Source organism: Plecotus auritus (genome assembly GCF_963455305.1).
Source record: "Plecotus auritus genome assembly, chromosome: 8".
Taxonomy (NCBI): domain Eukaryota; kingdom Metazoa; phylum Chordata; class Mammalia; order Chiroptera; family Vespertilionidae; genus Plecotus; species Plecotus auritus.
The window spans coordinates 63,408,850-63,422,039 of NC_137782.1; the positions used below are offsets into that span (position 1 = coordinate 63,408,850).

The 13,190-nt window shown below is 44.6% G+C and overlaps 1 protein-coding gene and 1 pseudogene across 2 annotated transcripts in view; one reads left to right on the forward strand and one right to left on the reverse strand.

Moving 5' to 3' along the window:
- Nucleotides 1–848: 848 nt before the first annotated feature.
- Nucleotides 849–13,190, reverse strand: part of EFCAB8 (EF-hand calcium binding domain 8) — a gene marked incomplete at both ends in the record, with an annotated part of 61,937 nt that continues 49,595 nt past the window's right edge. Inside the window, 5 exons of the mRNA XM_080684900.1 lie at nucleotides 849–1,130; nucleotides 2,025–2,198; nucleotides 2,284–2,488; nucleotides 6,336–6,372; nucleotides 9,632–9,800. Of these exons, the coding sequence (XP_080541026.1) occupies nucleotides 849–1,130; nucleotides 2,025–2,198; nucleotides 2,284–2,488; nucleotides 6,336–6,372; nucleotides 9,632–9,800 (867 nt within the window). The remainder of the gene's footprint in view (nucleotides 1,131–2,024; nucleotides 2,199–2,283; nucleotides 2,489–6,335; nucleotides 6,373–9,631; nucleotides 9,801–13,190) is intronic.
- On the forward strand, nucleotides 5,700–6,494 carry LOC308256106 (MICOS complex subunit MIC27-like; annotated as a pseudogene). Its single transcript has one exon. The product of its transcript is annotated as an MICOS complex subunit MIC27-like (transcript).

Sequence of the window (13,190 nt, forward strand, 5' to 3'; positions counted from 1 at the left end):
CTGCACGTTCCCCAGAACAGGATGTGGAGCTGCCGAGAGGGCTGGTAGCCCAGCAGAGGCCTTGACAGGTACCTCTGGCCCAGAGGGGGACAATGAGCTCAGAGATGATGAGGAACTCCAAAGCCAGACAGTGGCAGAGCCGGGCCAAGGTGCCATCCACCACACTTCCAGGTCTCCCTTGCACAAGGGCCAGACAGGGTATAAATACAGGATTCTCTGCAGTGACAGTGATGGGGGACAGACACACGGCAGGGGCAGGAGACAGACAGATGGCTGCTGGTCTCACTCTTGTGGGAGACTGAACCAAGTTCCACTGCTCACCCCAGCATCATTACCCAACCACTACTTCACCTATCTTGGGCCAGACAGCTGCAGCCCATGTCCTGTGGGAGGGACTCTCCTCCCTGTACCCTGCCAGGGGGAACATGACCCAATCAGAGAGACAGCCTGGAGCCTAAGGGGGCGAAGGACACAGCCCAAACTCATGGACTCCAACATCTGTGAACATTTATTTTCTTTTCTAGGCCTCTGGTGAAGAAGGTCAACGTCACCATATAGGCAGAGTGCGGACAGCCAGGGGAAGTAGCATATCCTCTGGGCCTGGCAGGGGTATGCCAGGGACAGACAGGACCTGGTCGTCCTGCCAGAGGACAGCAGAGAAGGCTGCGCCACCTCAGCACCTGACGTGAAAGCCCTTCTTCACAGAGCACAGAGGGGCGTCCTTCAGAGGCTGGGAGACCTGCTTCAGGGAGGAGGTGACCGGCCGGCGTGGGCATTGCCCATCTCTGCAGGGTGTGCCTGGATGCCTGGGACAGGACTGAGAGGGCCGACTGGGCCATGGAGGCTGACTAGGGCCGCTGCAAGGCAGAGGAGGACTGGAGCCCCGGGGAGGTGAACCTGCTGGCCGGGAACCCAGAGCCCGAGGTTGATGAGAACAAGGAAGAGTGAGAGGAGATGTTCGTGTGCAGGCTGGCTGTCTCCTTGCTAGGATGCAGTTCCTTCGAGACATTGTGGGTCACCATGCGGATCAGCCGGCCATGCTGGTCTATGACCTTATGTATCATGAAGTCAGGCTGGTGGGTGGGTGCCAGTTCATTGAAGTATAGGTTTTGGTAGATCTGAGGTGAGAACTGTGGGGAATAGAGCAGGGCGTGTGGGGACAGGCAGGAGGCACCAGGACCAAGAGCAGGCTCGCAAGGATGGGCCTGGGGTCTTTCCAGGCCAACGAATCTCCGGGGTACTCTGCTTGTCACTGATGGCCACAGCCTGCTGGGCCCACAAGCCCACTGTGCTGAGGCTCCTCAGCCCTCCTCTTGGTGCTGGCAACCATCCTGTGAGGTTGGCACTGGACTGTCCCCATCTTAGAATAAGACCTCAGGCTGGACCCTGAGTGGGGCTCAGGTACAAGGAGCTCCCAGACGTGCTCCCACACCTGCCATTAACACTCGCCAAGATGCACTTGGAGTCCCATCTCCAGAAGAGGGTAGGGAGGCCAAGTGGTCCCTTTTCTCCTTGACCTTCCCCCAGCCCGGGACAGAGAGCTACCTCACTTATTCTGAGTCCCCACCACAGAGGCTGGGCGCTCCCATAGTGCCCCTATGGCAGATGAGGAGGGAGAGGCTAAGAGAGGCTGGGATCTGCCCAAGTAAGAGACAGGATGGGGCTCAAAGCGGATCTCTCCCAAGTCTCCACTCCTGTCTCTCCCCAGGAGAGCCCCCTTCCATTCCCTCTGCCTCTTACAGACTGGGTTCCTGGCACCATCACACCTGTGTCTGCTCAGGAGGAGCCCACAGCATGGAGACACGCTCAGTAAACACACTAACAAACTAATAGCCAGACTCTGGGAAATGCTTTGAAGGCTATGAAGGTGCCAGGCCCATGGAGTTCATCCTCCCATAGACCCAATGAGGCTTGTTCTCAAGAACAAAACCTGTGTCCATGGTTTCAACCAGAGCCTTGGCAAACAATTTCATGCTGAAATTGTCCTGCTCAGAATCCCATTAAAGGCCCGATGTTCCCCTCACCCCACTGGAGGCCCCTATGGGCACTGATGGAGCCTTCAGCCCCAGCATCTCAGGGAGTGCCCCACCCTGCCGCACCTGGTGCTTCATCAAGCCAAACTGCACACTGGTGGACAGGAGTCCAGGACTCCGCAACCGCTCCTTGGGCTTGTACGCTGCTCCCAGAATTTTGCTCACCTGCAAGAGTCATGGGCAATAGTGAAGGCTCAGGACTGAGAGCTGTGGGCCCATCAAAGCCCCCGTGTCCCCTATCAAGCCTGACCTGCTTGTCCTTGGACTCCCACTTGTGCCAGGTGTTCTCAATATCTTCCAGGGAGCGCTCTCCAGCCCATGGGGACGTCAGGGTTATCTTCTGCAGGTTGGCCCAAGCTTCCGCCTCCGTGTCTGCATTCCCATTCAGGAGAGCCAGGAGTGCCACCTCCTCCCGCCGCTGGTACACCAGGGCCTCAGCAAAATCCCGCTCCTCCCTAATGTGAGGGGCTTTCCTTCATAAGATGCCCTCCACACCACAAGTCAGGGAAGCCCTCCCAGGAACCCCAAGAGGGTTTCTCCCTCCTGGATCTGATCCTCTCCAACCTTCTTATTCCTCCCATACGGCAATATGCCCAGGGCACATCACTGGCGTTTGCAAAGCCCAGATTAAACTGGTTCCCAACAAGTCCTGTGATTCTTCCCATGACCCTGTGCTCTCCCCTGTGGAGGTCTGACACCCCATCCTGACCTTACCTATACTTCCCCTTTGGAATACTTAAATATCCTCTCCCAGGGAAACCCTTCCTCTACCTTGTTTGATATCCTCCCATAGGACTATAAAGACACATGCCTTGACAGAAGCATAGGAGCCACACGGACTCTATGGGTGCCTGGAAAACTCCTACTTACATGTCAAAACCCAACTCCCAAATCTTTTCTCCTATGAAGCCTTCCTTAGTTAATCCACCCAATCAGAGGACTGTCCTCAGCCATCCCTAATATATATATTGATGTTTCTATCTCTCTCTCCCTCTCCCTTCCACTCTGAAATCTGAGATATATATATATATAACAGAAAATCTCTGAAATCTGTTATATATATGTAACAGATTTCAGAGAGGAAGGGAGAGGGAGAGAGAGATAGAAACATCAATGATGAGAATCATTGATCAGCTGCCTCCTGCACACCCCACACTGGGAATCAAGCCTGCAACTCAAGCATTTGGCCTGACTGGGAATCAAACCATGACCTCCTGGTTCATAGGTCAATGCTCAACCACTGAGCCATGCCGGGCAGGCCCATCCCTGTTCTTAATATCCATCACTTATCACATAGAATAGCAGCCATGAGTTTGCATGTCCACCTCCCCAGTGCACTGGGAGTTATCAGAAGCAGGACTCATGCTTGGATTGTTTGGGATCTCTAGAACCTAGTATAGGGCCTGGCAACCAGCAGGACCATAATAAATAATTTTTGAATAACCCAAAATTATCCAAGATTTGGTCAGGGATAAGGGTAGAGCATGGGGGGAGGAGGAACCTATAGAGGAAAGAACAAGTAGCAAGCCTTCTGCCTTCCCCGTGACTCAGAAAAAGAATCCAGTGTCTGTTCAGGACCAGAGCTCTGGGCACTCTCCTGCCGGGGCCCTGTGGCCACATAGAGATGGCACCTGCAGGGAAGCTAGCACTGGCAAATCTGAAACTGGCTCTGGGGCAGGGTCCCATCTAAGGACAAGGGTTTTTATGTGGCCAAGTCAAATGCTCAATCTTTCAGCCAAGCTGAGCTGCAAGAACAGAGCCTCTGGCTCTTAGGCCACAGCTGCCACCTATGGAGTCAAGTTTCCAGCAGGTCCCACGCCTTTGGCCTTCCAGGGCTTTCCCTGAATGTGCCCAGCACCACACAATCCAGATGAGGTTGCCTGGGACCTGGAGAGGCTCCCAGCACCCCCTCCCTGGGCCAGAGGAAACCAGGTAACTCACTGCAGCCCTGAATAGGTCTTCTTGGAGGCATGTATGGATTCACTCTTTTTCTTTAAGCTTTTATGTAGTTCATCATCATCAAGATTCTGGATATCTTTCAGCCTGCTCCAAACTTTCAGGCCAAATGTCCCTGTGATTTAATCAGACTCAACTCAGTGACAATGACTGGCCTAGCCTCCCCCCCTCTGAACCTCTGCCCCTCACCCTCCACCTTCGAGTCAGTCAGCAATCCCTTACGCCTGTCCCACACTTCCTGATGCCCACCATATGTCAGGTATTATGCTGGCTACTCAACAAATATCTGAAGGAATCAGACGCTAGCCCTAGTATATACTTGGAGCTCAGGCCTAAGGCATCCTGCCCCACATGTAGGAGAGAATACTAAGGCAAGGACTGAGTGATCCTCAGTTGTGCTTCAAGTAGCTCATGTATGAAATGGCAATGATACCAAATGATCAGGGGTACCAGACATGGGGCTGGGGAGGAACAGGCCTGGAGTAGAAAGCAGGTAGTGAGCACAGAGAAACATGAGTCCTACTACTTCTGGGCAGGGGCAGGGTATAGTAGTAGGCCATTACCCTGCTGCAGACTTGTTTTAATTAAGAAAAACAAAACAGGTATATTACAAAACCATATTTCTATAAAACCATTGGAGAGCTGTAGAAGCAAAGAAAATAGGTGAACTAAAATTACAGAAAGGAAAATGTCTTTCCAAGAAGAACTAAAATCAGGACCTGCTTTCTTTTCTGGGAACATTTTCTGAATCAGGACACAGGCTGGGTGAGAATCAGGCTCAGCTTAGCAGAAGGAAGCTATTGGAAGGAAGAGAAAGCAGCAGAGCCTCTGACAGCCATTCTGGCTGGCATGATGGATTAAGTCCAGGGGAGTTCCAAATGCATAGTTCTTTTTCCTACTGGACATTTACTTAGTACTGGGGGAGATGAGGGTCTGGGGTTAGGCTAGAAAGACAGAGTGAGATCATTTGGGAGACAGTGTCCCGCTGGAGGAAGAAGCCTATAACAAACACAACAGACTTCACCCCAGAGACCATTGAAGACAGAAGTAAGCTCAATCTACCTAAAGATGCAGTTCAGTCCCAACCCAGCTCAGTTCCTGATTGCATTGAGATGAGCAGCCCTATACACAGAAAAGAGCAAATATAATGGAGGAAAATCATTATCAACTTTACTCTCTAAGGTCCTTTATACAAAGTTCAGGAAATTTTATTTTGAAGTATTTCTGTTTTGGGATTTTTTAATGCATATGTCATGTGAAAAGATAGGAAAATGTAACCGATAATCAAAAGAATAAATAGGCATTAGAATCAGACCCACAGATAATTCAGACATTGGAGTTAGCAGATAAACACTTTAAAATAACTATTATAAGTAATGTTAAATAAAATAAAGGAAGATAGAACAAAGTGGAGGAAGAAAAGGGGAGAGAGTTTCAACAGTGAATTGGAATCTATAGAAAAGGACCAAATGAGTATTCTAGAGCTAAAAAATATAAAAATACAAGAATTGATCAGATAGATTTAATAGCAGACTGCATAGAGGAGACAGAATTAATAAACTGGAAGGCAGGTCCGTAGAAAAGATCCAAACTGGAATGGAGAGACTGAAGAAAAACTGGAGATGAAAGTTTCTGTGGAGAGAGTCACAGACATGGTGACCATAGGGTCAGAGTGTGTGCTTTGGATGGACGGGTATAGAGCTAAAACTAATGGGAAAGCTGACAGCCATGCCTGCAGGTCTGATATGTGCATCTGTAAGTGTGCATGCAGCCAAAAAAAAAGAAATTCAAAGAGCAGCTAATGAAACCAGAGAAGCTTCCCATATATACTCCACCACCTCTCCAGTCTAAATGTGCTGAAGAGCAGCCTGGAAATTTACAAATGGGCTTTGCCTCCATCCGCACTACAACTGGTTGTTATGTTGGCCGGTGCAAGGATGTTTATGTCTTTGAGAAATATGGAATAATGGAGACAGTTCAATTTGGAAAAGATGCATATGTTTATCTGAAGATTCCACCATGAGATTTTCTTCTGGAAATTGCCGTGATTACAGTTTCAGGATTGGTAGGCTTGGTTTCAGCAAGAAAAGGTTCTAAATTTAAGAAAATTGCTTATCCATCGCGGCTGGCTACTTAAGGAGCAACTGTTTGTTACCCAGTTCAGTCCATAATAATTGCAAAGGTAACCTGGGAAAAGGCATATGGTACGAGCCAGCAAATTTATGAAGCAGTTAAATCATCGTACACACAAAAACAACAAAAAAAGTGTCACTTCCTGAACCTAAAGGAAAAACTAAGCTGGGAAGTTATGCTGAAATAGAAATACCTGTGAAAACAGCTCATGACCTGAAATATTCAATGGCTTTGTCAACAGAACTCAGATCTGAAACAAAGACCAAATCAGAGTCCACCTCAGGTGCTACACAGTTTATGCCTGACCCCAAGCTCATGGATCACAGGCAGACCCATCTGGAAGATGTAGATATGTATAGCACTAGAAGCTGAAATAGTGTACATAGAGAACTACAAGATGTGTGAAATTTCAAATAATAATGGGGGGGGAGAGATCATGTCATAGGTATTTGTGATACATACAGCATAACAAAGCAAATGTATCCCTTTCATCTTCTAATGTATAGTTTGACCAATCACATAAGTGATTAAAACACAAACAGCAAATACAATCCATACAATATTAAATTATTGGTGAAAAGACAGAGATAATAGTATTAGGATGCATTTGATGACTTAAGGGTGTTTATAAACAAAAATATAGAGTAAATATGGGAACACTTATTAGACTAAGATCTGAAAAATACATGTATGTGTATATCTCAGTGCTTATACACACATATACTTGCTTTAGCTTTTTCTAATTAATATCAGCTAAATTTGAATGGTTTGTGAAAGAATATGTTCCCTGTCCTCTTTTTTCATTTCCCAGAGCTGTAATAAAATATGCACATTTTATTACACACAAAAAAAAGAAAGAAAAAATGGAAAGAACAGAGCATGCGCGACACGTGACAAAGTCAAATGTTCTAATATATATGTAATTGGAACCACACAATGAGAGGAGAGAGAGAATGGGCAAAAGAAATATTGATGAGATAATATCTGAGGATTTTTCAAAATGAATGAAAGACTCCAGATTGAAAAAGATCAGTGTACTCAAAGGAGGATAAATACAAATGAAATCACAATTTGGCACATCATAGTCAAACTGCCAAAAAAAAAAAAAAAAGCAGCAGAGAAAAAAGAAAAATTACCTTCAAAGTATCAACTTACAGCTGACTTTTCAAGAGAAAACAGAAGACAATGGAATGGTCTTTTTTAAGTACTGAAAGAAAATAAACTGTCAGCTGAGAATTCTATGTCCAGTAAAATAATAAACTTTTACGGCAAAATAAGGACATTTTCAGAAAAATAAGAGCTTAAAGAATTTATCACTAGCAGAACAACTCTATAAGAAATAATAAAGGAAATTCTTCAGACTAAAGGAAAATGATTGCAGACAGAACCCTGGAACTTCAGGAAGATATATATCCAACAGAAATGCATACATTTGTTCACCAAAAAAAATCTGTATACGAATATTCATAGCAGTGTTATAGTTAATAGAACAAAATATCCAGAAACAACTCCAATGACCACCAACAGTAGCACAGATGAAGAAATTATGGTATATCAACAACCAATTACTATTGAGCAATGAGAACAAATGAACTACTACCTTCAACAAATGGCTGAATTGCACAAAGCAGAAGAAATGGGAAATGTGAGGGTAAATATAACTGCTTACAGGAACATTAATAACAATGCCTTGCTGGAAGTGGTACCATCTGTAGAAGTAAAACATATGGGAGCATTAGCACAAACAACAGGAAAGGGAATGTAAGGTTCTTGCATAGGAAGTGGTATCAGGTCAAGAGTGCGTGTTATTATCTAAAGGGTAACCACTAAAAGAATAATACAAAAACATATCACTAAAAACTAACAGAGGAATAAAACAGGATAATTTTTAAATACTTGATTAATCCAAAAGAAGACCAAAAAAGAAGAAGAAAGAAAGAACAGATGGAATAAACAGAAAACAAATATCGGATGATAGACTTAAACCATGAAAGTAATTTCATTAATATTTAATGGGATTAGACATCCAATGAAAAGGCAAAGATTGTCAACAGAATGATAAAAAAAAGGCTCAGTATAAAGAATCAAGAATACAAAGAATATTCCAGAATATAAAGTATATTGACCTGGCTGGTGTGGCTGTTGGTTGGGCATCATCCCATGCACCAAAAGTTTGCTCGTTTGATTTCCGGTCAGGTCACATGCCCAGCTTGTGGGCTCCATCCCCAGTAGGGGCATGCAGGAGGCAGCTGATCGATGTTTTGTTCTCACATAGATGTTTCTCTCTCCCCCTCCCTTCCTCTCTCCCTAAAAATCAATTTTTAAAAAAAAAATCTTTTTTAAAAAAAGAAAATAAAATGAGGAATTTCATTGTAGAACAGGAATAAATTTAAAATATTTTTAATGTAAACCCATAAGAGATGAAAATTCAAGAAAACCTAAGTGAATTTAAGAAAGTAATAATCCTGTGATAGGAGAAAAGAGACCAACATAATGCAAGGAGGATGAATCCTCCATAGAAGAGATGAGAAGAACCCAGATGAATTTTTAATGAACTTTAAACAACCTCATATGGCATGACAAATTATAATCCAGAAGATTCCAGCCACAGAGCTAGTCTGCAACTACTACCAAGCACTTTGAAAGACTGTTTAGCAGAATCTACTGAGACTCAATGTATATACCTTGTGGTTCGGCAGTTCCAGTCCTAGAGATATATCCAACAGAAATGCATACATTTGTTCACCAAAAAAATCTGTATACGAATATTCATAGCAGTGTTATAGTTAATAGAACAAAATAGCCAGAAACAACTCCAATGACCACCAACAGTAGCACAGATGAAGAAATTATGGTATATCAACAACCAATTACTATTGAGCATGAGAACAAATGAACTACTACCTTCAACAAATGGCTGAACTGCACAAACAATAATGTTGAGAGAAAGAAGCCAGACACAAAGGATAACCTGTCACATTGTTTCATTTATACAAAGTTCAAAACCAGACGAAAGCTATCTCTGTATTTGGAAAATAGGATAGTGGTTGCTTTTGAAGGGATAGGTAGAGATGGTCGGGTTGGGGGGATGAGGGGAGCCCCAAAGACTGGTAATGTCCTGTTTCTTTATATAATGGAGGCTATATGTGTATAAACTTTGTGAAAATTCACCAAGATGAACCTCTAGATTTGGGCACTTTTCTGCATGTTATAATGTAAGAATTAAGTTTATTTTTAAGAAGAGAAAGAAATATACCTTATCAGATATATGATTTGCAAAAAAAATACAAAGACAAATAATAATGTGAGTGGGTGGATGGATGGATGGACAGACTGCCAAATGTGCAATTGAATAGATTCATATCCTGTAATACTATTTGAACAAAGAAAGCTGCTGTGGTCTGAAACCCCCATCCCATGGATTATAAGATTTATGTCAATTTATGTTCTAACAGGGACAGGGACAGGAAGGGCCATAGGGCATGACTGAACTTCAGCAGGACCCATACCAATGGCATCGCCGGAGAGTCTCCAAGCCTTGACGTCCCGGTCGTGGCCAGCACTAATAACCAGCTCATAGTTGTCCACATACAAGATATCTGCCACACTATCCAAATGGCCCTTCCAGGTCGCCAGAAGCATGGGGGGAGCCAGGGAAATGGTCTGGCCATCAATGACCTACGGAGACCGTACAGGTTAATTACTTATATAGCAAGACCATCGCATAGGCTCATCAGAGGGTACCCAGAACTAGACGAAGCAGAGCCCTCAGGGCCAGGACACACTCCTACATGAACTTCTGGTGACCTTAGTTAAGTTCCCGCACTTCTCTGGCCCTCACTGCCCCTTTGGTAAAATCATAAAAAGCATTTACAGCCCTAGCTGGTTTGGCTCAGTGGATAGAGCATTGGCCTACAGACTAAAGGGTCCCAGGTTTGATTCCGGTCAAGGGCACATGCTCTGGTTGTAGGCTCAACCCCAAGGAGGGGGCGTGCAGGAGGCAGCTGATCAATGATTCTCTCTCATTGTTGACATTTCTATCTCTCTCTTCCTTTCCCTTCCTCTCTGAAATCAATAAAAATATATGTTTTAAAAAAGCATTTACATATTGCTATTTTATTTTTAATGTTTTTATTAATTTCAGAGAAAGGAAGGGAGAGAGAGAGAGAGGAATAGACATAAATGTTGAGCGAGAATCATTGATCGGCTGCCTCCTGCATGCCCCCCGACTGGGGATCAAGCCCACACCCTGGGTATGTGCTCTGACCGGGAATCAAACCCTGACCTCCTGGTTCATGGGTTGATGCTCAACCACTGAGCAACACTGGCCAGGCATATTACTATATTACTTACCAATGCCCTCCCTATAGATTATTTCATTTGAACACAACAACCTTATGGGATATGTATGAGTCTCACCATTTCACAAAGAAGAGAAGTGAGTCAGAAATGTTCAGTAACCAGCCCAAGCCACATGCCGAGACAGTGATGGGGTTAGGACAAGATCCCAGGTCTTCTAAAGTTATTCACTTGGGCATTGGTAGTAGAATAGGGTGAGTAGGGGATGACATATCATGTTATAGTATGGAAAAAATAAACTGTTCTTAACAGGGAAATGAGTGAAAATATCCAAGACCATTGTAAAACAAAACAAAACACAAAAAAAAAGGTTAATTAAGGGGGCCCAGCCGGGTGTGGCTCAGTGGTTGAACGTCAATCCAGGAACCAAGAGGTCACTGGTCTGATTCCCAGGTTAGGGCACATGCCCAGGTTTCGGGCTCAATCCCCAGTAGGGTGTGTGCAGGAGGCAGCCGATTGATAATTCTCTCTCATCATTGATGTTCCTATCTCTCTCTCTCCCTTCCTCTCTGAAATCAATTAAAATATATTTTAAAAAGATTAAAATATGTAATACTTTCAACAATAAAGATTTAAAAAGAAAACATCATTATAAGACCTTTATGCTATTACAATTTAAAAAAAGATTAATGAAGGGGGACATATTTTACCATATTCAAGTATGTTAAGTCACAATAGTACAAACTTTAAACAAAACAATGGAAGACAATAGAGAGCTCAAAACCAACCCAAATAAAACTTTGGTATATGATAAAAGTGGCAGGAAAGCTGTGGTAATACAGAGCAGGACCCAGTAAGCTGTGCCGGAATACCTGATGAACTACTAAGAGAAACTTAAATTATTGTCATATATCTTACAACTAAATGAACTGTAGATGGGTCAAAGAATTATTTTCAATGAAACCATAAAACATCTAAAAGAAACTATGAGTGAATATTTATCTTACCTCTGAATGAGCTTAAAAAAGAAAATAAGTCTGGAGATTCAAATTTGGAGTCACTAGCAAATCAATACCTTCATAAATAAAATTAAAAGGCAAATGACAAATTGGGGGAAATATTTACAATATATGTGACAGATGACGAGTTAATACCTTTTAATATATTTTTAAATAAGTATATGTCATTTACAAAAGATGGTTACCACAACAGAAAAATGGGCAAAGAACATGAAGAGGTAATTCACAAAATTATACATGGTCAATAAAATAAGGAAAGGTGTCAGCATCATTAACAAGCAAAGTTATCTTCGTTAAAATCAAAAGAAATAATTTGTATCTAAAAATCAGCCAAAAGTGTTTGGTTTGTGTGGGTTGTTTTGTTTTGTTTTTCACTTCAAACATTTATTTATGTATTGAATGCCTTCTCTAAGCAAGGCACTCTGATTGACCCAGCAGTCCTTCACTCGGATGAATACCACTAATACCTTATGTTGTGAAAGATAAAGCAAAACAGGCTAATAAAGTGCAAAATTATATAAACTTTCTGGAATGCAGTTTGGCAGTATCCACTAAAGGTTTTAGAAAGGTTGATGTTCTTTTTTTCTATTTAATGCTTTTTTTTCCAATTTACATTCAATATCATTTTGTATTAGTTTCAGGTATACAGCTTAGTGGTTAGACAATCATTTACTTTATAAAGTATTCCCCCTGATATTTTCGGTACTCACCTGGCACCATACATAGTTATTACAATACTAGAGGCCCGGTGCACGAAATTTATGCACGGGGGAGGGGGGTGTCCCTCAGCCCAGCCTGCACCCTCTCCAATCTGGGACCCCTCGAGGGATGTCCGACTGCCCGTTTAGGCCCGATCCCATGGGGATCGGGCCTAAACGGGCAGTCGGACATCCCTCTCACAATCCAGGACTGCTGGCTCCCAACTGCTCGCCTGCCTGCCTTCCTGATTGCCCCTAACCACTCCCCTGCCAGCCTGATTGATGCCTAACTGCTCCCCTGCCAGCCTGTTTTCCCCCAACTGCCCTCCCCTGCAGGCCTGGTCCCCCCCGCAACTGCTCTCCCCTGCAGGCCTGGGTCTCTCCCAACTGCCTTTCCCTGCAGGCCTGGTCGCCCCCAACTTCCCTCCTCTGCCGGCTTGGTCACCCCTAACTGCCCTCTCCTGCAGGCTTGATCGCCCCCAACTGCCCTCCCTTGCAGGCCTGGTCCCTCTCAACTGCCCTCCCCTGCTGGCCATCTTGTGGTGGCCATCTTGTGTCCACATGGGGGCAGGATCTTTGACCACATGGGGGCAGCCATCTTGTGTGTTGGAGTGATGGTCAATATGCACATTACTCTTTTATTAGATAGGATAGAGGCCTGGTGCATGGGTGGGGGCCAGCTGGTTTGCCCTGAAGGGTGTCCCAGATCAGGGTTGGGGTTCCCTTGGGGCGTGGGGCGGCCTGGGTGAGGGGCCTGTGGTGGTTTGCAGGCCGGCCACGCCCCCTGGTGACCCAAGCGGAGGCCCTGGTATCTGGGGTTTATTTTTCTACAATTGAAACTTTGTAGCCTGGAGCGGAGCCAAGCCTCCTGCTTGCTCCGTGGCGGCAGCCATTTTTGGGGGGATTTATGTATCGTCTATAATTGAAACTTTGTAGCCTTAAGCGAGGCCTGGGCCGGCCAGGGTGTGCAGAAAGCTTGGCTTCCTCCATCACCAGGGGAAACCCTAGCCTCCTGCTCTTTCCAGCTCTGTGGCTGCCGCCATTTCTGTTTG